The 23,326-nt window shown below is 34.4% G+C and overlaps 2 protein-coding genes across 2 annotated transcripts in view; both read left to right on the top strand.

Moving 5' to 3' along the window:
- Positions 1 to 12,596, top strand: part of LOC134238647 (microtubule-actin cross-linking factor 1, isoforms 1/2/3/4/5-like) — an 84,369-nt gene extending 71,773 nt beyond the window's left edge. The window contains 23 exon segments of the mRNA XM_062720770.1: positions 181 to 405; positions 535 to 636; positions 794 to 964; positions 1,214 to 1,369; positions 1,598 to 1,921; positions 2,023 to 2,193; positions 2,326 to 2,481; positions 3,063 to 3,269; positions 3,608 to 3,727; positions 4,338 to 4,411; positions 4,601 to 4,760; positions 4,933 to 5,127; positions 5,261 to 5,389; positions 5,569 to 5,712; positions 5,862 to 6,050; positions 6,203 to 6,357; positions 6,501 to 6,645; positions 6,798 to 6,960; positions 7,055 to 7,284; positions 7,506 to 7,623; positions 10,015 to 10,196; positions 10,482 to 10,644; positions 10,880 to 12,596. Of these exon segments, the coding sequence (XP_062576754.1) occupies positions 181 to 405; positions 535 to 636; positions 794 to 964; positions 1,214 to 1,369; positions 1,598 to 1,921; positions 2,023 to 2,193; positions 2,326 to 2,481; positions 3,063 to 3,269; positions 3,608 to 3,727; positions 4,338 to 4,411; positions 4,601 to 4,760; positions 4,933 to 5,127; positions 5,261 to 5,389; positions 5,569 to 5,712; positions 5,862 to 6,050; positions 6,203 to 6,357; positions 6,501 to 6,645; positions 6,798 to 6,960; positions 7,055 to 7,284; positions 7,506 to 7,623; positions 10,015 to 10,196; positions 10,482 to 10,644; positions 10,880 to 11,139 (3,939 nt within the window). The 3' untranslated portion in view covers positions 11,140 to 12,596.
- A 1,082-nt stretch (positions 12,597 to 13,678) lies between these two features.
- Positions 13,679 to 23,326, top strand: part of LOC134238640 (zinc finger ZZ-type and EF-hand domain-containing protein 1-like) — a 29,482-nt gene continuing 19,834 nt past the window's right edge. The window contains exons 1-26 of the mRNA XM_062720762.1: positions 13,679 to 13,821; positions 15,640 to 15,673; positions 15,856 to 15,937; positions 16,156 to 16,237; positions 16,429 to 16,500; positions 16,825 to 16,969; positions 17,233 to 17,297; positions 17,427 to 17,550; positions 17,761 to 17,866; positions 17,988 to 18,053; positions 18,350 to 18,496; positions 18,719 to 18,771; positions 18,888 to 18,966; positions 19,062 to 19,193; positions 19,279 to 19,395; positions 19,630 to 19,733; positions 19,901 to 20,086; positions 20,381 to 20,469; positions 21,447 to 21,505; positions 21,743 to 21,832; positions 22,013 to 22,075; positions 22,239 to 22,281; positions 22,420 to 22,533; positions 22,627 to 22,722; positions 22,824 to 22,924; positions 23,030 to 23,123. Of these exons, the coding sequence (XP_062576746.1) occupies positions 13,768 to 13,821; positions 15,640 to 15,673; positions 15,856 to 15,937; positions 16,156 to 16,237; positions 16,429 to 16,500; positions 16,825 to 16,969; positions 17,233 to 17,297; positions 17,427 to 17,550; positions 17,761 to 17,866; positions 17,988 to 18,053; positions 18,350 to 18,496; positions 18,719 to 18,771; positions 18,888 to 18,966; positions 19,062 to 19,193; positions 19,279 to 19,395; positions 19,630 to 19,733; positions 19,901 to 20,086; positions 20,381 to 20,469; positions 21,447 to 21,505; positions 21,743 to 21,832; positions 22,013 to 22,075; positions 22,239 to 22,281; positions 22,420 to 22,533; positions 22,627 to 22,722; positions 22,824 to 22,924; positions 23,030 to 23,123 (2,397 nt within the window). The 5' untranslated portion in view covers positions 13,679 to 13,767. The remainder of the gene's footprint in view (positions 13,822 to 15,639; positions 15,674 to 15,855; positions 15,938 to 16,155; positions 16,238 to 16,428; positions 16,501 to 16,824; positions 16,970 to 17,232; positions 17,298 to 17,426; positions 17,551 to 17,760; positions 17,867 to 17,987; positions 18,054 to 18,349; positions 18,497 to 18,718; positions 18,772 to 18,887; positions 18,967 to 19,061; positions 19,194 to 19,278; positions 19,396 to 19,629; positions 19,734 to 19,900; positions 20,087 to 20,380; positions 20,470 to 21,446; positions 21,506 to 21,742; positions 21,833 to 22,012; positions 22,076 to 22,238; positions 22,282 to 22,419; positions 22,534 to 22,626; positions 22,723 to 22,823; positions 22,925 to 23,029; positions 23,124 to 23,326) is intronic.

The following is a 23,326-nucleotide window of genomic DNA, read 5'->3' on the forward strand; positions in this document are numbered from 1 at the left end:
GGGGTAAAATCTTGTTATGTAGAAATGCTTCGACTGACTAAAACTTGTTCTCCAAGAGTTAAACATTTCTAAGATAGTTTTTTTTGTGTTTACTGAGCTAGGGTCTTTGAAAGGAACACATTTTGAGGAGAAAATTTATGGAAATGAAAGATGAACTTTGCATAAAAATTGATTTTCCAGACTCTCAAAGAAGAGATTGAAGCAACCCAGGTTGACCTGGATGACTTCAACATGACGGGAGAACAGCTGATGACCATGGTCGGTGAACCAGAACGACCAGAAGTTCAGAAGAACATGGAGGATGTCACCTCTCAGGTTGGCAGTGTGACAGAGAAATATGAGCAAAGGGCAAGAACTCTGGAAGCAGCTCTGGAGAAAGCAGTGCACTTCCAAGATGAACTCATGGTAAGTTAACACTCCCTACAGAAGTGGTTTATTCTCAGATCTCTTGAGGAAATGTAGAGAAGACATTGAAATCTTACAATTTATTTCATTCATGATTTCAAGCATATCGTGTTCTGATTTTTTCTTCAGAAAATCCTTGTGTGGCTTCAGAAGAGAGAAGTGCGATTAAGGGAGTTCACTCCAGTCGGCTCCGATTTTGACACCATCAAAGTCCAGTGGAACCAAGTCAAGGTACTTAATTGTATATAGTTGTACCTAGAAGAGAGTTTTTTCCTTTCAAAAATAGAAATGAAAGAACATAAATTTGAATATTTTGTATTAGCTCACAACAGGTATGTAACAGGTTTTAAATTCATTGTCTAATTTTTTCTGGTTGTTTAACATATAGGAACTGAAATCAGAAGTGGAACCTAAGCAGGTGGACATAGAGTCACTGAACCAGAAAGGTCAGGAGATGGCCAAGGATGCCCAGTCCTCTGACCAGATGGTGGTGAAGGAGCCTCTCTCCTCTGTCAACAGAAGATGGGACAACTTGCTGGAGGGAATAGGAGAAAGACAGGTAAGATGTTGACAGGGTTGTAGAGTACTGTTCTGTCTGAGAGAAGGAGGTATAATCTTCACCTGCGATGTTGTTGAAATCTGCTGTGTAAATTTTGATAAAGTTTTCATCTTCAGCTTTGAGTCTTATTATTTAAAATATGCCAGAAAAATGAACTGTTTCATTGATTTTATATGAAAATGAAAGCAAAAGAGCTTTCTTCTTTGGAAATTATTAAATGTACATTATAATATCAATTTTCTTTTCTAGCGAAATCTACAAATGGCCATGCTGAATGTAGGACAGTTTGAACATGCACTGAATGAGCTGTTAGCTTGGCTGGACAAAACTGATGAGACTTTGGATGATATGTCCTCATCTTTTGGAGAACCCAAACAAATTGAAATTGAACTGGCTAAACTTAAGGTATTAATTATAAATTCCTAAAGAAATTTTTGAAATTCCAACATCACTTATTCCTTGACTAAACAAGTACATTATTCACGTGAAAACTGTTACAGTTTAAAGAATTTATTCTTTCTGAATTCTGATTAGAAGTAGGTTTTCAAAGCACTCGTATGGCTTGAACATAGACAGGTATGATATTAACATACAAGTATGTACAGAATTTGAAAATGTCACCCTTCTTCTCAGGTTATTCAAAATGATGTGGATGCTCATCGTGACAGCGTGGACTCAGTAAAGGAAGCAGGAAAAAGAGTCCTGGCAACAGAACACGGTGGTGATACAGCAATTAAAAGAAAACTCGGCGATGTTGATGAACTTTGGGAGAAGGTTCAGAAGAAATCAGCCAACAAATTCAAACAGATGAAGGATGCCCTGAGAGAGGCTAAGACCTTTACAGGGGAGCTACAGGATCTTCTGTTACATATTTCTGATTTGGAGGGAAACCTCATTTCATCCAATCAGATCGGTGGATTGCCAGAGACTGCTAAAGAACAACTAGAGAGATTCATGGTAAGACAAATCAAGACCTTAAACTGATTTTACATTCAGTCTTAGCTTATCAGTATTTTGACTTGCATTGAACGGTTTATAAAATGTACATGTGTCTTCAGAATCTGTATGAGGAGTTGAATGAGACAGATCCCAAAGTCCAGAAAACTGTAGCAGACGGTGAAAACCTGATCAGCAAAAGTAAGGACATCTCAGCCAACCACATCAAACAAAACATGGAACTGCTGCAGAATAGATGGCAGAACATTAAAATGAGAGCTGCAGACAAGAAGGTAAACCCTTATCACTGTTCAGACCTGTACTTCAAAACGTACTTGTAATGCAATAATATCTTCTGATGTTCAATTTTGTTTGGAAAAGTGCTGATTGAGCTTTTCATATATCTATCTTATTTTCTTTTGTAGAAAAAATTGGAGGATGCCTTGAAGCAGGCAGACAATTTCCATGAGGATCTGAACAGCTTCATCCAGTGGCTGACAGAGACTGAGAAGACATTGAACAACCTGGAGCCTGTCAGTCGTCTGCTGGAACATGTCACACAACAGATCGAGGACCAAAAGGTGAAACCATTCCGTTAATTCATGTAATACAAATGCATTTAGGTTTAACTTTGTAACAGTTACTGTAACTCAACTATTATATGTGACAATTTTTATTGATATCAAAAATAGTGAGAAAACATTAAACAAAAATACAATTAATTAATTGGTTTATAGCAAGATTTGCTAGCAAAACAAGGTTGCAGATATTTCTTTCACATGCTGTAAAAGTACTTTTTTCTGCATGGTAACTATGTACGCGGTCACACATTTTCCGCGGACTTTTGTCCGAGCGTACTTAATATAAGTGTAAGGCATATAGTGACAATCAAGAAAATCCGTGTAATTTTCTACCCGCGGATTAAACAGAAATTGAGATTCCGCGGAATTATGACCCCATGGAAAAAAGTATGTCTATTCAGTATATAAAAGTTGGTTTAATGTTTATTTGTTTCATTTGATACTTTCTTGAAAGGTATATCCAGTGACAAAAAATGGAAATTCATTTCAATTTTTTAAGATTTATGGCCCTTGACATTCCCAACATTATCTATAAATAGGAGTACTATTCCTTTAATTATACCAATACTGTATTTTTTCAGATTCTCCAGAAAGATATCAGTCACAACAGAGAGAAGATGATAGCCCTGGATAAGACTGGTACCCACCTCAAGTACTTCAGTCAGAAACAGGATGTCATCCTTATCAGAAACCTTCTATCCAGCATTCAACATCGCTGGGAGAAGATCGTGTCTCGTAGTGCTGAGCGCACCAGGCACCTAGAACGAGGCTACAAGGAGGCCAAGCAGGTAAGAGTCTTTATATAATGACTGATTATCAGTGGCATTTTCATGGGGCCATTTGACAATTCTTTGGAAATCATCAAAACTTAAAACTATTTTGATATTTGGGGAAAATTTTGGTAATGCTCATGTGATAAATCTATTTACTTCAAATGAGTAAAATTTTCAACCCTTGCAAGGTAAACTAATATGGAATATACAGTAAGTGAAAAGTAGCCTAAGGAGTAAGTGAGCTGATGATAGATGTTACAGTTGTGCTTCGTTAATTCAGATGCTCATGATTAATGAGACACGGTTGTTTTTTAATTTGTATTTTGAGACGAGATTCTTCTTTGTGTTTTCAGTTCTTTGTGATGTGGAAAGACATGATGGAGTGGATGCAGCAGGCAGAGACTTTGTTGGATACGGACACTTCTGTCAGTAATGATCACGCTACCATCAAGGCACAGATCGCCAAACACAGGGTAAAAATCAACATAATAAATTTACTTGTCAGGATCACTTTAAAATCTAAATATGGAATTTTTGGGGAAATTTTATGTGTATCCATTTAAAATACTGAAATTGATGGATAATTTAAAGTACATCTGTACTGATATTCATAGGATCAAGAACTATTACTTTTAAATTTTCTTTGGAATATATCTTGTAGATATGCTCAGTTCTGTGTGCCTTTACTACTTATACAAATATGACATTATGTTTGCAAATTTGTTAAAATTTTAGGAATTTTAACCATAAGAAGTTTTCTCTGGGGGATGTGTGTGTTTTCTATATGTATGTTTGTTTACTACATTTGTATATATATAACAGTGTAATTCAGACTTGTTTGCTTCTTATGTGTTAAGGACTTTGACTATCTCCAATTGTCCTGGAGATACCCCAGTTTTGAGAAGAGACTGGTTGCACCATGAAGGCCAATATGTGTTTTGTATATAATAAACTGTGTGCTAAATCTGTGGACAGGTATGAGTTTTATATAAATGTATACTTTGTTAAATTGAATATATAAATTGAATAGGTGTAGCTAGCCTATATATGACAGTGTAAACAAATACTTTAATTGTACAAGAGTTCACATTAAAAGTAGAGAAAGTCGGCACCATGAAGGCCAAGTGGAACTCACTCTGTGCTAAATCAGTGGACAGGTATGGGGAACATTATCGTAAACATTGAACTTATACATACATGTAGATTGAATAGGTGTATCTAGTTTAAGAAAAGTTTGATATGCAATGAAATTTTTTTACTTGTAAATCAAATTTTAAGTTACAAAGTTCAACTGTATTAGAAATTTGCTTTTGTAATTTGTACTCATTTGATGTTTGCCATCACAGACAGCGTAAGTTGGAGGAAGCTTTACTGTTTGCGGGTCAGTTCTCGGAGGCTCTGCAGGCCCTTCTAGACTGGCTGTCCAAGGTCGAACCCACCCTGGGGGAGGATCAGCCTGTGTACGGAGACATCTTCACTGTCAACAACCTGATGGAAATCCACAAGGTCGGTGAAAATATATACTAGACATATTGATGGGTACCAGAAGAAAAACTAAGCAAAATCATATGTCTTTAAAATTAAACCCGAATTATGTTAGAAGGAATTGGAGTTATGTCAAACAATACATCATTGATTATGTACATCTTTTGATAGGATATGTATTTTTGTTTCTCAGGCATTCCAACATGAATTGGGAGCTCGTTCCAACACAGTGGCCTTTGTCAGAAAAAGAGCCAAGGAGATGCTGGACAAATCAGAGCATGACACAACCCAACAGCAAGCCGAGCTTATCGAGCTCACCACAATGTGGGACAGGATGTGCAAGCTGAGTGTGAATAAGCAAGAGAAGCTGGAACAAGCTCACAAGCTGGTATGAACATGAATAAAAATCATATTTCATTCAAGTGAAGTAATCTGAAATGGCTATTGTTTACTTTTTAGTAAAAGATTAGAAACTGCTCTCTGTTATTGGAATTATATTTTAAGTGTACATTTGTTTACAGGCTGAAGACTTCCACCAGAAGGGGCAGGCCCTGTTGGATTGGCTGTCCTCTGCTGAGAGACAACTGAGGTACCGAGGAGCCCTGCCTGAGGAGGAACTGCCACTCCTCAAACAAATCGAGGAACACAAGGTGCCCTTCAAACTGATTTTAAAGTGACTGGGTTTCATTTTGTAGAAAAGGAAAATATACATAGATACTAGTCCTCTTTAATTTTGTATCAAAAGTTGAAAAATTTTAATCCATTCTTGCCTTTTCTTAGCATTTTATATAGAATGTATTTATATTATCTAAATCTGTTTCTACTTTAGAAATTTGAGGAGGACTTGATGAGACAAGAAGCCAAGTTAAGAGAGACTCTCAGTATCGGACAGGATATCCTAAAGAGATGTCACCCAGATGCTCTAACCACCCTGAAACACTGGCTCTCTGTTCTACGAGCTCGCTGGGAAGAGGTTTGTATACCAACTGATTTTTAGAATGAATAAACAAAATTTAATCAATAATTATTCTTCTCTAGTAAGATTAAAAAAATCTGAATTTTCAATTTGAATAAAAAAAATGAACACAAGGAGTGGTAACCATGATTTCCTGTCTGTTTTAGGTGACAGCCATGTGTAAACAGCGTGGCATCAAGTTGGCAGAAGGCCTCCAGACAATGAGACAGAATAATGCCATTCTGGATGATCTGTTGGCCTGGCTGAATGGAGCAGAAGCCACACTGATGGGTCTGGATCAGGAGCCCATTCCAGGTGACATCCAGGTCATCATGGATCTCCTCAAAGACCACCAGGTGAGATTCCCAACATTGAAAAGAATGAACATTAAAAGGGGGTACATGATATTGGGTAGAAATATGCACCTTTTCATAATATTATGTGTCTGGCTATTAAGTGTAGAGGATTCAAGTTATTTTCTTTTCATGCTGAATTTCTCTCTCTGTAGGATTTCCAAAATGACATGTCCTCCAAACAGCCTGATGTTGATAAACTGACAAAAGGGGACCGCAGAAGGGGGACTTCAATGTCAGAGCCTGTGTCACAGATCCCTGTACTGAAGGCCTCACCCTCAGGGAGACACACGCCAATCAGGACCCCAAGGTCAGCACTTAAAGATATTGTCAGATGTCAATATATAAAGAACTTTTAATATTGCTGTATGTAAAAGAATTGCTTCCTGTATTGATTTGGTGCTTTCACCCAATTAGATTTTATTTCATGTTACATCTGCAATACCTTTGTAGGAAAGACCCCAGTGGAAGGAAGACCCCAGAGCCTGTGTTCAGGAACCCCAGGGTTGGAGCCCTCTTTATGAAATGGAGGACTGTTTGGTTAATGGCCATGGACAGACACAGAAAACTTCAGGATGCACTTGACTACCTCAAAGAGGTTTGTAATGGATTTTTCTCTTATTGCAGCTCCAGAAAATTCATAATTCTTAGAAGCTCCTTCAAGTTTTACAATACTATTTATCTGGCCTGTATTTTCACTTAATCATTATTATTTAATATACATTTAAATTGCCCTTGATTTATTTTAAGGTTGAAAGACTTAAGGACTTTAAGTTTGATGACTGGAGGAGGCGATATCTACAATTTATGAGACACAATAAATCCCGAATTATGGACATGTTCCGTCGGCAAGACCAGGACAGGGACGGAAGGGTCACGAGGAAGGAATTCATTGACGGCATCACCGCTACCAGTAAGGAGACCTCTGTTATAGCTAATGAATAAGATTAGTACTGGTAAAATTTCTTTAAGAAAAAAGCTAAGTTTTGTTACTCCTATCTTCCCAGAATTCCCGACAAGTCAGCTGGAAATGGAAACAGTTGCCAACATGTTTGATAGGGATGGGAGTGGATTGATTGACTATAAAGACTTTGTTAATGCCCTCAAACCTGATAGGGAGCCCCAGAAGCCAATCACAGATGCTGAGAAAATTACAGACGAAGTCAAAAATCAAGTCTCCAAGTGTACATGTGTCAAACAATTCAAAATTCACAAGATTGGGGAAGGAAAATACAGGGTGTGTATAAATTAAAAAAAAAAGTACTTTGTAGTAAATCTTATCAAAATGTTTTACCATAAAGTACATTGGATACTGTTTTGGGACAACCAACAAATACACATTATGTGATAGCATGCAATACATGTAGGCTTAAATTGATAAGTGTAGGGGTTGTGTATGCTTTGTGATAGATTTATAATGTTTGTACATGTATGATTATGAGTTATCTCTCTTGACAGTTTGGAGATTCCCAGAAGCTCCGCCTGGTGAGGATTCTCCGCAGCACTGTGATGGTCAGAGTCGGGGGTGGATGGGTGGCCCTCGACGAATTCCTTGTCAAGAACGATCCATGTAGAGGTACAGTATTCCCATAAAACATTATTTTATTATTAAACACATGTTTATAAATTAAATATTTTATTATGGAAGAACTTCACTCGATTAATTTGCAGTGTTCTCTGAAAATTAAGCATTTAACATACCTGGTAATCTTTCAGCAAAGTATCTGAAATATCACATTAGTAAGTTGGAAGTATATGTGCTAGTGAGATTTTAAATGCTATATTTATTAGATTTAGCATACAGCTACATCCATGTGTATTTTAATTAAATGCTATTTATTGAATTCAGCATACAAGCTACACTGTATATGTACATTTTTGCTCATCATTCATTTAGTCACGGTTTCACGACAGCATAAAGTTACATGTACAGTACAAGCTTAACAATTTTTATTTTAAAAAATAAATATTTTAAAATAATTTTCACAGCCTTCTTAGTATTGATTATAAAAACTGCTAAATTTTCGCTAACCAATTGAAGTGTCTCAACTTTCAAGCACAGTATATTTTTATTAAAAAGAAACTTTTTGAAATGCTTCTTTATCTTAAGTTTCTGTGAATGAAACAATGCCACATAAAAGCAAGATTTTGTGAAGGCTATATCTTGAGTTTACATGGCTGCTGAGTTGGTGTATGCCATCAAATTGTGCCAATCTTTTGTTTATAATAATGGTGAATTAATTTTGTCAGATTTAAGTAAACATTTTGAGACGTGCCCAGCATGTGAGTACACACAAGTTTCCGTTGCAGTCAAATTTTGTTCCTTTTCCAATGTATTCCATAATGTGGAGCCGAGTTGTTTTTTTGGTTCATGGAAATGGGATTTTTTGCATCCATATACACAGTATAGTGGCTCACCTGAGAAAAAGAATTTCTTATCAAAATGACCCAACCCTTAATTTTCTTAAACCTATTACTTACAGTACTGTCCAATATGACAGTTGTTTTAGTTGTTCATTCATTTTGCAAATATCGAAATCATTACTGCTATTATAACTCAGGTGAGCAGGCAGAGTATTGTTTTTTTATTCATATATATGTTGATTAATTTTTTTCAATTTGAATTATATACAAATATTTTTGCTACTTTGGGAGGATTTTGTGGCTTTCATTTTTATTTTCCATTCATTCATTTTTTCATACATTGTCATGTTCTTCATTGGTTCTGTGTTTTAGTTTTTCCATGTGTCTGTCTTTTTTTGCTCCAGTAGGCCTACGAAGAAGAAACCGTTTTCAGTTTAAAGTTGTCCTGACACCAGAACAACTAAGTATGAAATGCAACTGTTGCCATAGCTACCCAATGATGCTTTATTCGTTGTTGGTTTATTTTTACTGTTGTGTTTTTATCCCAGGTTTAAATGAAGCCTTATGTTGTTGTTCTTGCATCATGTATATTTATAGAATTTGAACTACAGTTAAGGTGTGAATTCCATTGTGATTATTATAATTAACAAATTTTTGAAGACCACAAAAACTGTGCATGGACTTGGATAACTTTTCTAAAATTTGATATTAACCTTTACCCTCTTTACCTTATAAAAGTGTTAAATCATAAACTTACTATGCTTTAGAAAAATGTGATTAACATTCTATATGAAAAATTAAGATTACTGGTAAGTTCATAGGTAGTACATGTTTATCTGTTAAAAAGGGGCTGCACACTTTGTGAACACTTAGTTTAAACAATTTTGTTACATGTATAGTATCCTTAATTGAGGTTTTTAGTCCACCTTTTAATAAGTTTCCTCTGATTTATGAATAGATTCTTTAAAGATATTTTTAAAATGCACACAAACCCATTATACTAGTTTAAGTTAAAAAAGTCTTTTTTGTGTATTAGTGACATATTTTGCACTTAAGTGGGATATCTTACAAGAACACACTTGAAAATTTCAGTTTAATGTACTTTCAGCTGGCATGTCATTTTCCAAAAGAGACTGATTACTAGATTTTGATTTAATGATAGCTTTAGCTAAGAATTGCACCATACAGCCCTATTCAGGACTTGGTTGATATTGAACATCTAGGGTGTTATTGCAGAAATGCCATTTTGAATGATATTGTTTACAAGTGCATGATCCTGTAATTTATAAATGACTTGAAAAATTAATATTATCCCAGTCCCATTGTACTAAGACAGGACCTTATAACTTTTAATACCTAAAAAATCACAAAGTTGTTGAAAGTCTTGAGAAGTGTATGCTTAGAACAAATGTAACACAATATCAAAGATATATATTGCTTTTGAAATATAGCTACTTAATCACTGTAAACTTGGAATATGAGTATAATCGCTAGTAAATCCATATAGTTTGAATAATAGTTTGTAAAAAATTTTTTTTAAGAGATAGTATATACATAGTTTGAACAATAATTCATAAAAACTTTATTTATTTTTCTGCTACAGCTAAGGGCCGTACTAACGTGGAGCTGAGAGAACAGTTCATCCTGGCTCAGGGGGTCAGTCAGTCCATGAGTCCGTTTGTCTCCAAGAGTCCGAGCGGTAGTTCACATTCAGGAAGCTCCACATACTCTGGAGCCTCATGGAGCACGAGATCACCTAGTTCAGCTACAGGACCCATTACCAAAGTATGGGACATACTTCATCAGCTTAACTATTCTTGAACTATCAATTTTAAATATGTTACATGTATCTTTAAAGATATGCACAAAAAAATAAAAGTTAGAGAAGAATTACTTCTATCCAAACTGAATTTTGATACAGTATATTCTGAAGAAATAGAGACTTGCTTTCTACTCTCTACCCTTTCCTACTTGTTTGTCCATGTTTTATTAGATCATTTGTGCAGACTTTTGGTGGTCTGTTGTTTTTTTCATTAATTTGGTTATTTATATGAAAATTGTTAATTTTAGGTACGAGAAAAGACAGTTCACTCAACACCATGGCGACAGAATGGTGGGCGGTTGACCCCTGGCCCCGACGGTGAGGTCAGACAGATCATGTCCCATACTGGTGTGGACGGCACACCAAAAAGACCCCGACATATTCCATCTCCACGTAATGTTTTCAGTCCCGGTGAGAACTTTCTGCATAAACTTTGTAAAAATGTTGATATGAATTTCTACTTTTGAATGACCTAGTTGAATTTTAACTCGAGTAATGTGCTTATCACAGTATTGAATTAATGTATCCAATTCAGTACATAGAAATGGAAAATCTTTAATTTTTTCTTAGATTGTGGATTAGGAAATGTCATTTTTGAATGAGAAAAATGAACCAAGTTTTAATTTTTTAATTATAAATTCTTTAGCTGTTCCTGGAAGTGGGAGATCAAGTCGAGCGAGCACAGGGGGTGGCAGTCGTCCACCAAGTCGAGCAGATAGCGAATGTTCAGAGGTCAGCGAGCCCGAGATGTACACGACAGTCCAGCACGAAACAAAATCAGCTGGTGGACGTAAACAAACTGTAGTGACTTATCAAACTCACGTAGTCAAAACAAAGACTGTAGGAACACCCTCCTCTGCCAAAGGATCGAAAATACCAAAGCCCTCGTCAGCACGGAAAAAGTGACCGTTAGAGATCGTGTGATTTACTGAAACATTCCTCACCTCAGTCACCTAGGTTTAAAATGACAAGACAATCGGTGATATACTCATGATAATCAAACAGCTGATTACACTGGCTTATACTGCTCTTAATTACACGTATGTAATGCTAATATGGTGCTGTGCTTATAATCAATATGTCAAACGTGTATGGAAAAGCTTTAATACCTGACCTCATTTTTAGAAATGCCAGAATATGTATTATACTCAAGTATTCTGCATTTTTTGTTAATTATGTACATCATTGAAATTTAATGTACAAAATTATTTTGTCATGCATTTATGTGTGAATTGAATTAGTATCTGCCTTCCAACAATGTGTTTGTGTACACATGGTTGTTGAGTCAACCATTTTAGTGTTGAGTTCCATTCTTTAGATATTTTCTTAATTCTACATTAGAGCTCTGTTAATTTCAGTACCTTTGTTATCTACTTACTGCATTATTAAGTTTTATATGTTTTTATGTGTTGCCATAGATTTTTTTGTGATTTTTTTTCAATCACTTGTAATTCCATTATGAAGGAAAGCAACACATATCATTTTTGAGGCATTTTTTTTAATATTGTGCTGTACTACATGTGCTATATTTATCATAGAAACATTTAGCAAAAGAATGGAGATATTTTTTGTTGCAAATTTTGAATAATTTGAAATATATTTGCAAAGGAAAGCTGAAGTAGAAATTTTTAAGCATCAGTTTTCAGAGTAAATCTGTTCAGTGTAGACTTTTTTCAGTACAAAAAAATATCAAGAAATGATATTATGCTGATTTGTGTGGATTACTTTCTGCAAGACATGTGTTGTTGTTTTACATTTAGTAAAGTTTTATTTAGTTACAAAAATGAGAAGAAGTAGGCATTTAGTTTTAGTTTGTTCTATTGCCATCTTAGAATGGAAAGACGTTAATTAACACATTCAGTGTTTCATAGGTTTAAAGTTCCCCCATACATTCATTAAATTTTCACAATATCTTCCACTGAAAGATGCTTCAGTGGGTTGCAAATCATCTATTTATTATAGCAAATTGTGATACAATTATATTTTATTATGTATATATTGATTATGTGCAGTTTTGTTAACATTATGTTTGGCATCATTGTCAGCTTAGTAGGCAATGATTTCTGGGGGATGTAGTCAAACCTATTGAACAAAGAATATGAATATTCCAGTTATAGAAAGGTAACTCTTACTTTACCATGTTAAATCAACACTTAAAGGGGTTTGGAAATGTAAGCATGTACTCAATGTATTTTGAAGTAGCCTGTGATTTGCATGGAAGAGATCAATTTATCCAGTAATTAAGGCCTGCACACAATTTTAATTGCAAGATTATGTTCTACAATAATGCTATGTACCAGTTTAAACTTGTACAGGGTGTTGCTTTAATGCAAGTATTTTCAATAAAAGTATATAGAATCTCATTTTAGTCTCTTTTCTTTGTTGCATTAATAGTACCCACCATTTAACCTATGAAAAATACGATTACAAGGTTCTTCAAAAATTGAACAGATTTGAAGAATTTGAATGTAGATGGTTAATCTACAAACTTAGATACATGTATATGCCTGGTGTAGAAAAAGTAAGATGTCTTTATGAAAAACTAATGCCCTATTGTGGTGGCTTTTACAGTATTTTGGTGAACTTTCAAGGTCAAAAGTTTCTTCAAGTTGGTTTTCGAACTCTAAGGTGAAGGAAAAAAAATTATACCCAAGGAATGGTCTTGTCACAATTTATACACATGTGAAGTAAGAAAGCCTTTGCATCAACTGTTCAGGTCAGGTCAAATTACTGTTCAGGTCAAGGTTATGGTTTGCAAATTGGACCAAAGGTTAAGGTCAAGAGGTCAAATTTGTTGGTACTTAAAGAAAGGTCTTATCTCAAAGACTGCACATGTAAAATATTAATTAAAGCCAAAGTTCCAACCATTCAAAAGTTAACCTTTTTGCGGACAAATGATCGAGACATGCAGTTATAGACAGGGGAAAAACTATATACCCCCAAATCTTAGATAAGAAGGGCACAAAAAAGAAGATATAAACCTTGTCCGTAAAGAATAAACTAAGCATAAAACATTTTGAGCTATATTGAATTTTTTGCTCTATTGAGCTGAAAAATCTCTGACCTTTAATCTGCATGATCACTCAGACCAGTGTCCATCTCAACTGTCTGTAAGATTTTCGCTGCAGTGTTCCTTTGGGTGTTGATCTCTTTCATATCCATGCAGTTTTGATATTCAGTTTAGTGTAAGTACATGATGGGGGAAAAGCTTTGAGACCTTATTTTTGTAGAAGTAATAGTAATACCAGGTAATTGCTCTTTATGGCAAGAAAGTACAAGTCTCTTTATTTCAAAGTAAGGCTTAATTCTTGACATTTCCTCTTATGTTGATTAAAAAATCATTGGAAAGTCACTCACGGATCTAGCATTTTTTTTGGGTATTAAAATTCCTAAAAGAAGAATAAACTTATCAAATACGAATAAGCGAATTATTTGCCGTACGAGTTGTTATGTTCTGTTTAGTTTCGGTTTCAAGTCGCACAAAATACAGTTCCACGAAATTTGTGGTAAAATATTTGATGTTAGTGCGATCTGATGGGCAACAGTCCCAGTAATAGCGACGACGAAGACGACAAGGAACTTAGAGAAGTATTACTTTTTCTTCTTTTAAATATATGCAAGAATAAAACGCGTTGTTTTGGATGACGCTCTTGTGCGCTCTGGGCGTTTGGCATCTCGTCAAATATCGATGAAATTGTTAATTCTCTTAATTCTTTTCAATAGTTCAAAGTATTGCATAAGTTGTTATTAGCCGTGAACTTGATTTTTTATATATTCTATATTAATGAGGTAAGATTTGCGTAGAGGCACAAAAGCGATTATTGCCAGGCACATCCTATTTAACAGTTCTAGGCAGAACAAACTGAAAAACAATTTCTGTATTCTACAATATTCTTTTGGGGCACAGAAAACTAAAGTCCACAAGGTGAACCATAAACGAACATGTTTTAAGCCTTATAAAATTTTCTTACAGTATTTAAAGAATGCTTGTTTTTTTCCATTCTTAACTTTTTCTCACTTCAACCAATCGTTTATTCAGCTATGCGTATTATATTATTATAAATGTAACTACATTACATCATTATTAATTGTCAGAACTTATTATACTAAATGCAAAAAATAAAAACTCGCATCACATCAAGTGATATCCATACCCAAAGCATGCAGCCACTTTACAAAAAGTTAACATAATGCCATTTTATTATGTACTTTTTGGATACATCTGTAACAAGACTTCATCCTCTCAAAGGAAGGAAAACCATCGTCGCAAGGGTCCTGAGTCAACACATTGCCGTGAATGAAATAGGCCAGGGGTCAAACGGCAACGTGTTGACTGTTGGCTTGTGAGGATGGTTTTCCTTCAAAATGATGGTTTATAGATTAAAAAGCCACTGTTTAGTAATTTTAGAGCATAGCTTCAAACTTTCTTGCAGAAATGTATTTAAAAACTATACCTCTATTTGAAGAAAGAACAATAAATGAAGGATTAAACACAAAATTTTACCTTCCAAATATGTCTTTTTATTCAATTAGCATTTAATAGTTCAAAAAACAAAGTTTTTCATAGTTTATAACCAAATTCAGTCAATTGTTAATACCTCGTAGTACCATTCATTGGACAGAACCAGTACTTATATACCAGTTGGTTAGCTGCAGATCTGTAGCGTTATGGTTTTATATATTTGTCTTTGACCATCTATAGATCCCGTAATGCAAAAAAGGTGCAATTTACGGCACAACTTTTTTTTGCGTACTTTTGGGGACAATTTCTCTACTTTCCAGCATCGGTCAATTAACTACTTTTCACTGCCCAATCTTAGGCACCTTATTTAACTAATCTGAATATTTTATCCATCTACCTACCCTTTATAGCTGTCTCTACAAGTGATAAACTCGCTTAATTAAAATTATATGTTAGATTGCTGAAAATTCACTTCAAGCAAGTTTATCGCGCTAAGAGACTACTATAAATGGTTGGGAGGTGGATAAAATATACATACCATATTGGCTACAGAGTGTGCCTAGAATTAGGGAGTGAAAGGTAATTAATTGACCGATGTTGGAAAGTGGAGAAATTCTCCCCAAAAGTGCGTTAAAAATATTGCGCCGTAAACTTTTTTGCATTACGGGATCTGTAGCGTTATGGTCAAAGACAAATATATAAAACCATAATGCTACAGATCTGCAGCTACCAGTTGCTAAGGAAAGAAAATGACACATAAGAGGCAGACTTAAAAAGAAAGATGTTTGGGTCAATTTTTTTCTATTCAGTTTTGGTACAGATACAACTTTGTTATTGGTAGAAATATCAATACCAAAATATCAAGATTTTAAGTTAAATCCCCCCTCCATTGAAATCATTCTCATTGCTGAAGTTGTCATAAATTTGGTTTTCTTTGTTTGCAGATGGATGGAAATAGCTCTGATGGTGATGATGCAGGTCAGTTCTTTAGCTGATTAAATCTGAAAAATGGATTTGTTGCCTAACAGGACTCAAATTCATAAAAAAAAAAGCAACTTAAGAAAAAAAACTCAGATTTCAGTGAACTTGTATAATAAGTTGGTAAATTCATAAAGTAAATTTATGTACAATACTGATTGATTGATGTATCTTTTTTGTAGATGATAACAGTAGCCTTAATCTGACAGATTTGTCAGGATTATTTAATCACACGAGCCTCCGTACACTGGCTGCCAACATCAAGTAAGCTCATTAATAAATGGACTCTGTGACTTTATTTCAAAGATTGTAAGATGCAACAACTTGAAGAAATGTAACACGAAAACCTAATTTATTTAAGAAAATTTTAATTATCTTATTTTCATTCATTTAAAGCTTATAATATTTTAGAGGATTTTTTTTTATCAAAACAAAGTTTTATTTTTATGTTTCCATTTTAAAATGACAATCATTTTGTATAGGGAGGAGGTTCCAGAGAATGTGCTACAGCAGTACAGATTTCAGATTTTACGATGGCTGGAGGACAGGGAAAACAAACTTGAGGTACAGTGTATAGATACTTGACAGTATTTTCACTTAATTGTTTATCACTGCTGAACTTGTGAATATAGAACCCAGTAATAAAAGAAAGATGCAAACACAGTATAATTCAAATTGCTATGTATAAATGGATAAGTTTGTTTGATGATACCTTTGTCTGAGATTACAAGGCCATGCCTTTAATATCATTTCAGGAAACTTTGACGATATCTCAGTTTTGTGATTGGCTGCAGAACAAGGGAGTGTCTAGAGAGGAGGCAGCCAGAGTAAGTATCACATGTGACTCGATATCTCAGCAAGTCAGTAAGAGTCTGGAATGTATATGTATTCAAGGTAAAATAGTGAAAACATGAGACCTTTGGGTTTACCATTATGTTGAGAAAATAGCACATGTATGAATATTTATACTGAGGTTTTCTGAAAATGATTATTTTTGTTTTAATTAAATAAAGTGCTTCTTGACTTCTAAATTTGCTTTCATTTATATAGCTTTAACTACAGTAGTTGAAATGTAGACTTTACTTATATTCTTGTGTATGCTGGAGATGAATTAACAGACATGATTTCGTATAAACACTTCATATTTCCAGACTTTCCAGCAGTTTGACACTGATGGCAGTGGAGTGGTGGAGGTCAATACCATGCTGACCATCGTAAAGTCCATGAATGGTCAGAATGTGATGGGAGAACTAGGGAGGAGTATCAGGATGCTTCAGGCATGCTCACTCACCCCAGGTAAAGGTCACTTTCTGTGTGTCTGAAAAATTCATAGATCAGTAAATTTTTCGTATTTGACATCAAGATGAACTGGTTGTACAAAATGCAGTACCATGCAAGATACAGTGAGTGAATGTAGATAAAGCAAAAAAAGCAGTCTATGTCAAGAGGATCGAAAGATCAAATTTTAAAGGATATAGCAGTCAACATGAAAACAGATCAAATGGTCTAATTTCAATTAGATTAGTTGTATGATGGTGTATTACTTTAAACCTTTGTAGGGTTTGTTGATGTGTATGCAAGAGACCATGATGCTGTACAACAACATGCAGAAAAAATACTGAAGGTAGACATTGTTTATTGAAGAATTCATGATTACTTGTATTTTAAGTGAGAGTGATATGCTTACCTGTATGTGATAAATGTGCAAGGGTAAATTATACAATTTATTAATTAAAATCTGCTTGATTTTCAGTATCTTATACGAAACAGATCACCTAGTCTTAGTTTACCTTTCCCTTATTTGAATGGTTTCAACAACACTGCAAGCATGAGGAACTTGGTACTGAAGTCCATCTTCCAACAAATGAAAGACAAAGGTAAAAGTCTGAAGTACAGTCCATTTTATTTTTCATCTTGCTGTAAGAATAGATTCCAGTTATTTCCATTGTACTACATGTATATTTTGGCTGATAAAAGGGATACTCTTTCATTTTTCAGTTGCCTTTGCTCAAATTTAGTACATTTATCTACGTATATTATAGGAATTGTTGACTTTTCCTAGTTGTATTTTTTACTTGTTAAACAAGGTTATGGTCATGGTCAGGGGACCCTGGAGACCGGGGAGGAGGTCAGGACCATCAACCCATGCTACAGTAACATAGAGGTCTCCTCCAACACTTCAGATGCCTACAGGTACCAAAACTTCTTTGTCTTCTCATTCAAAAATAAAACCAAGGAAAGTTTTTTGCAGGAAACTGCACATTATGATCATTCATTTGTAGTTTTAACTTATTCTAATCACTTTTTCTTTCAGGTTAACAAATGGAGATCCCAACACGTTTTGGCAGTCTGATGGCTCAGCGAGGTCCCACTGGATTAGGTAAAACTAATTTTTCTTTGGAAAAAGGCGAAGAGAATTGTACTACTACAAAGATTTTGCTTTTAGAGTTTACTTGAATTTATTTATTTGATGATAAAATGTTGCATTTCAGACTGCATATAAAAAACAATGTAGTGATAAAGAATCTGAGTGCTTCAAATCAGTGGCTTAAAAAACAACACAACTTTACATCAAAAGTTGTTTAATTGTTTTAAAATTAAATTATTCTTGGCCATAGCTATAATCCGCTTCGCGGATTATAAATGCCAGAGCTTAAATAAAATGTTGCATTTCAGACTGCATATAAAAAACAATGTAGTGATAAAGAATCTGAGTGTCACAGTGGCTTCTTCAGATTCTAGCTACATGCCAGAGCTCATTTCTGTCTCGGCTGGGAAGAATTTCCGTACACTTCGGTCCATAAAGGAGGTAACCATTCCAAGGTAGGAAGCTGGTGTTCATATTGACGTAATGCTCATATCTAACAAACTTACACCTATACTTGTATAAACTTAACTGATGGAAAATTACTTAAATCTGCATCATAAAACTTAAACATTAATTCCTGAGAAGAGAAAAAAAGTTGTGAAGTTGATTTTCAAAGAAAACAAGAGACAAATTTGTATCTCCAACTTACATGTACATAAAAAAAAATTTACTTTCAGTTACATTACGGGTGATGTTACACTGCTACAGAACACAAAGCACTATTATCCAAGTGAGTCATTTCAAGTTTATTTATGTGATTATCTTGAGTCATGTTTGAAAAAAAAAAACATAACTGTATTAAAACAGTCAAAGCAATAAGAGACCTGTTTTTCTTTTTATCTACAGTTATCCAGATAAACATCAAGAGATGTAGAAATGATGGCTGTGATACAAGAATCCACGGAATCAAAACTGTTGGTTATAAGTAAGTAATCTAAGGATGATATACATGACCGCGAAAGTTTGTAGACTAAACAATTTTTTGAACATGTTACTCACTACCGTAATTTAAATTTATAGAGTGATAAAAGAGGCAGGTATTAGTGTAGCCGATGCTTCTGCCATGTGGTATCTACAAGTGTTAGCCACCACCGTAACCATGACGATACCTCTGGCTCCACATTTAAGGACAGGCATTCTGGATCACACAAAGTATTTACTTCAGAAAGTTTTGAATATCAGATTACTTGTGACAAGGAATAAGAATGAATTATATTGAATGATTATTGTATTTTAGGAAAGCCTTAGGTCATATCCCTCCCTTGTCTCTGTGTCCAGTCAGTGGAGATAGACCTAAATTCCTCACCAAGCATGTGTTACAGGAGGTGGAGAAGTTTGTTACTGATATTGCCTTGTGAGTCACTACTTTCACTTTCTATTTACGACATTAATTAATGTGCTGTAAATAAAATACACTTGTACTTATAATATGAAAGTAGAGATGATATATTTAAAGTATTTAGAATAGTCATCAGTCATGTAAACTAATTTGTTAATTGACATTATTGTTCATTGTATGAAAAAATGCAGGTACAGTTGTCGTGTGAACTTAGCTTACATGGCACTGTTAAGATTTTTTATAATACAGATATGAAGGAGAGGTCCTCACTGAAGGTTTGCAGGTTTTATTGTCATTTAACCTGGCCAGAGGAAATGTGGGAGCTCTATTGCGCACAGTCAAGCTGCTCCAAGGTAACATACAAATAAAATAAGAGGTTCAAATGGCATTATCACCTATGTAGTAATTGTATCATAAAATTGAAGAAAGATTTAATTAATGAAAGCTTTTGAATGAGAAGAAAATGAATTCTAATTGACAATATTAATAATGTATTAAGTATGCTATCTGTCTCTTGTAGAAAATCCTGAGGTTTCCCTGCCATGTGCAGATTTGCTAAGGCAGATGCAGCAGGCAAGAGATGCATGCTGGGAAAAGACTGGTCACCAGTTAACCTTGACCTTAAGTGGTTCAGATGGAGGACAGAGTGATGAGAACACAGGACCAGAAAATGTCCTCAACCATTCCTGGACGATGCCTGTTCAGTGTATGTAGATTCCTTCTTACATTATTAGTATTTTCTTTGACCATCTAATTTCCTGTAAAATTATTAACATTTGCTCTTAAAGTCATTCCCCAGTTGTAGAACAATATGAACAAATATTTTTAAAAGTGAAGTTTTTTCAGGACTTGTTTCGGTTGAATGTCAAGGACTCCTCATGTCTGACAACAAAGCTGAAAAGTTCTTTAAGTTTGTATATAATCAGAATGCTTCCAGCCAGAGTGTGGTAGATAACAAACTATCAATGTTTTGTGCATTAATATGCTTTAGTTTTTACAGCCTCATACTTAACAAGTGATGGCAATACCAAAGTCAACATGGTCTTCAAATCCACTGAAACCATACAACTGTCTAAACTGCGAATACGAGTAAGAAATTTATTTTTGTTTTCCAAATGAGTTCTTAGATGCTTTGAAAGTAGGTAGGTTTTGAAAGAAGTCAGGAGGGTTATTGTTAACATAGAAATTGAATAATTACAAGTTTTAGTTGTCAGAAAAAATACTGTGATTTTGAGTTTATTGGATTACATAAAAGTAAGGTTTTGAGCATGTTTCTGGATTTATCATATGGAGATTTGATTGTAAATCAGGTAGTGGCTGTTTTTGCATGATGGGTGGTTATGGAATTAGATTGATGATGAACTAGTTTGTGCATGCAATTTGTTACAAAAGTTATGGGTGATGGTGTTAATATTGTAAGATTTGCATGTGTTTGTTAGGAAGGTGGAATTACTGTATACTAATGCAGCTTTGATTGTTCAAAACAGAAGTTGAATTTTGATAAGTTGTCAAATTTTGAATTTTATTTTGTTGAATTGCATTTACTTTATATTCCAGTCATATTGGCTTTGTGATTTGAGTTTGTCCTAAAAAAATATATTAAAAAATGAATAAAGCAAATAGAATTGATGTGAAAATAAGGCTGTATATGGTATATACATGTAGGTATGTATTGAAAAAGGAATGACATTCAACATGTAGATTGGAAATAATGATGAATACTTGGTGTTGTCAAAATATGAAACCCCTCACTGTGATATATAGAACTGTACATGTATTGTACACACAGTATGAAGGGAATGGCCAGTAAGGTCTTGTGTACCCGGTATATGGAATCATATTTTGTGAGGGTTTAGTTTTCCGGACATATTCCAATATTGGTCAAATCTTGTAAAGTGAACAATTTATAATGAATCAGATTTTGAATATCTGTTGTAATATCAGATTGTTTTTTATTTCAATCTATATGTAAGGCATAGAGGAAGTTTAATTTCATTGCCTCTTTCTTTAATACATTTATTTTAGATGACTTTATTTAAAATGTAAATTGATTGATATGTTTATAGGTTACATCTGGTGGAAAAGGAGCAAGACGAGGGATGGTGTTTGTATTCAAAGATGATGGGTAATTATGGCTTGTCTCTATAGTGACAATATTACTTCATAAAGAGAGTGCATATTAAATTTGAAATCAGAGACTTTTAGACAGTAGAGTCTTTGTGCATTTTAAATGCTCAATTTTAAGGCTAAGCTTGAACCTTGAAGATGCTAGATTTTGAATTCAGATGATCCTTCAATAGACATTTCATAAATGATAATGGATCTGAGGTTGTGAAGGCTTGTTCATGTTATTTTATTTCAGTTCAAAGTTTGAGATGGCCAAGCTAACAGAGCGATTTAAATCGTACGATTCCTGGGGAAGACAAGAGTATGATTACAGTGTACAGGTTCGGTGAGTCATGATTTCTGTACTGTACTAAAGAGACAATTAATTTTTGTGTCGGATCTATTTCTTACATTGGTTAGTTTTTATCAAATACATGTACCACTGAGATTGTAAAGTAAGATATGAACTTACAACCAAGAATTGGGGGTATTTTTTATATAGTGTAAATGTTAATTTGCATTTTAGAAATACTGGTTTGGCTGGAAAAGAAGATGACCCAGTAGCATTTTTCTCTTTTGAGGATGACTGGTATTGTAGACATTGCTGTTTAAAATGTGATACATACATTATTTGTAAAGTTTAAACCCTTGCTTTTCAGTCAAAAGTTTGATTTATTGAAATAAGTTTCTGCCTGTATTCATACAAACAGCTAGTACTAATGCTTGGTAATTGGTATGTGTTTATTTATTAGTGATGAGCTGGATGTACCTGTTAGCTGGCATCCCACGGGAGAGGTGAGTGATTCCCTGGAATCTAAATGAATCAATTTTAAAACTGAATTATCACCAAGAAATTTTGTTGAACATTGCAAAATTATACATGAATCTTTTCAAAAAAAAGGATAGTGCTGTTTAATGTGTCATCTTTTTCAGTATGTGTTGGTCAAGTTTGTGGACACCAGACAGGAAGCCACAAAGATGGGCATTGTTGGAATAAAGTTTTATGGCTTCAATCGCAAACTGATTTTGACTGGAGAAGAATCTAGGGTGAGTTACTTGTAAATCTGGTAGTAAATGTGCAGATGAAAAAGGGAGAAGTCACTATTTTGTTAATTCTGTGAATTTCCTTTTCTGTTTTAGACTTATCCACTTTTACAAGAGAAGAAATCTGATTGTAGCAGTCTAGAAATAATCCAGACTACTTTACAGTTTCTGATTGATCTGTCACAGGACCAGGTAAAATCAACACAGCTATATAGAACTCTGGTTATTGTATTTTAACGAATGTTAGTGGTAGTTAATGATAATTTATTTCTGTATTGATGTATTATCTGTAGGCAACAAAACTGAAGCATGGGATTACTGGAGGGAAGACAGAGTATCTAGAGTTCTCTGACACTCCACTGGAGGTCATATGGAGCTTGTACAGAGCATTCAAGTAAGCCAAATTTAAAACTGCATCAGATAATCATGTTTTTAAAATAAGCTATTAGTAAAAACTTAATGTATGATTCACATTTCAATGAAACCTGTTTGATTTCAGTGAGACAGAGAAATGGCAGTCGTGTGCCCTGCTGACCCTGAAGCTCCTTCATTGTCTCCTGCCTGTCTTTACCACCATGACAGAGGAACGCAAGGTCAGGGTCTCTGTCAGAATCTGTATGTATAATGCAGATGTGAACTGATAGATGAGGAGTGAAATACTGAGAAAAAAAATATTTTTGTTGAATAAACATGCAAATATCTTTATTTTAAAAATTAAGACACAGTAATTTGAACATTGTACATGTACCTTGAATGTCATTTATTGGTACATTATATATATGTATATCTGTATATC

The sequence above is a fragment of the Saccostrea cucullata genome, unplaced genomic scaffold (genome assembly GCF_032062105.1).
Source record: "Saccostrea cucullata isolate Sc308-1 unplaced genomic scaffold, CSIRO_AGI_Scuc_v1 ctg196, whole genome shotgun sequence".
NCBI classification, from domain to species: domain Eukaryota; kingdom Metazoa; phylum Mollusca; class Bivalvia; order Ostreida; family Ostreidae; genus Saccostrea; species Saccostrea cuccullata.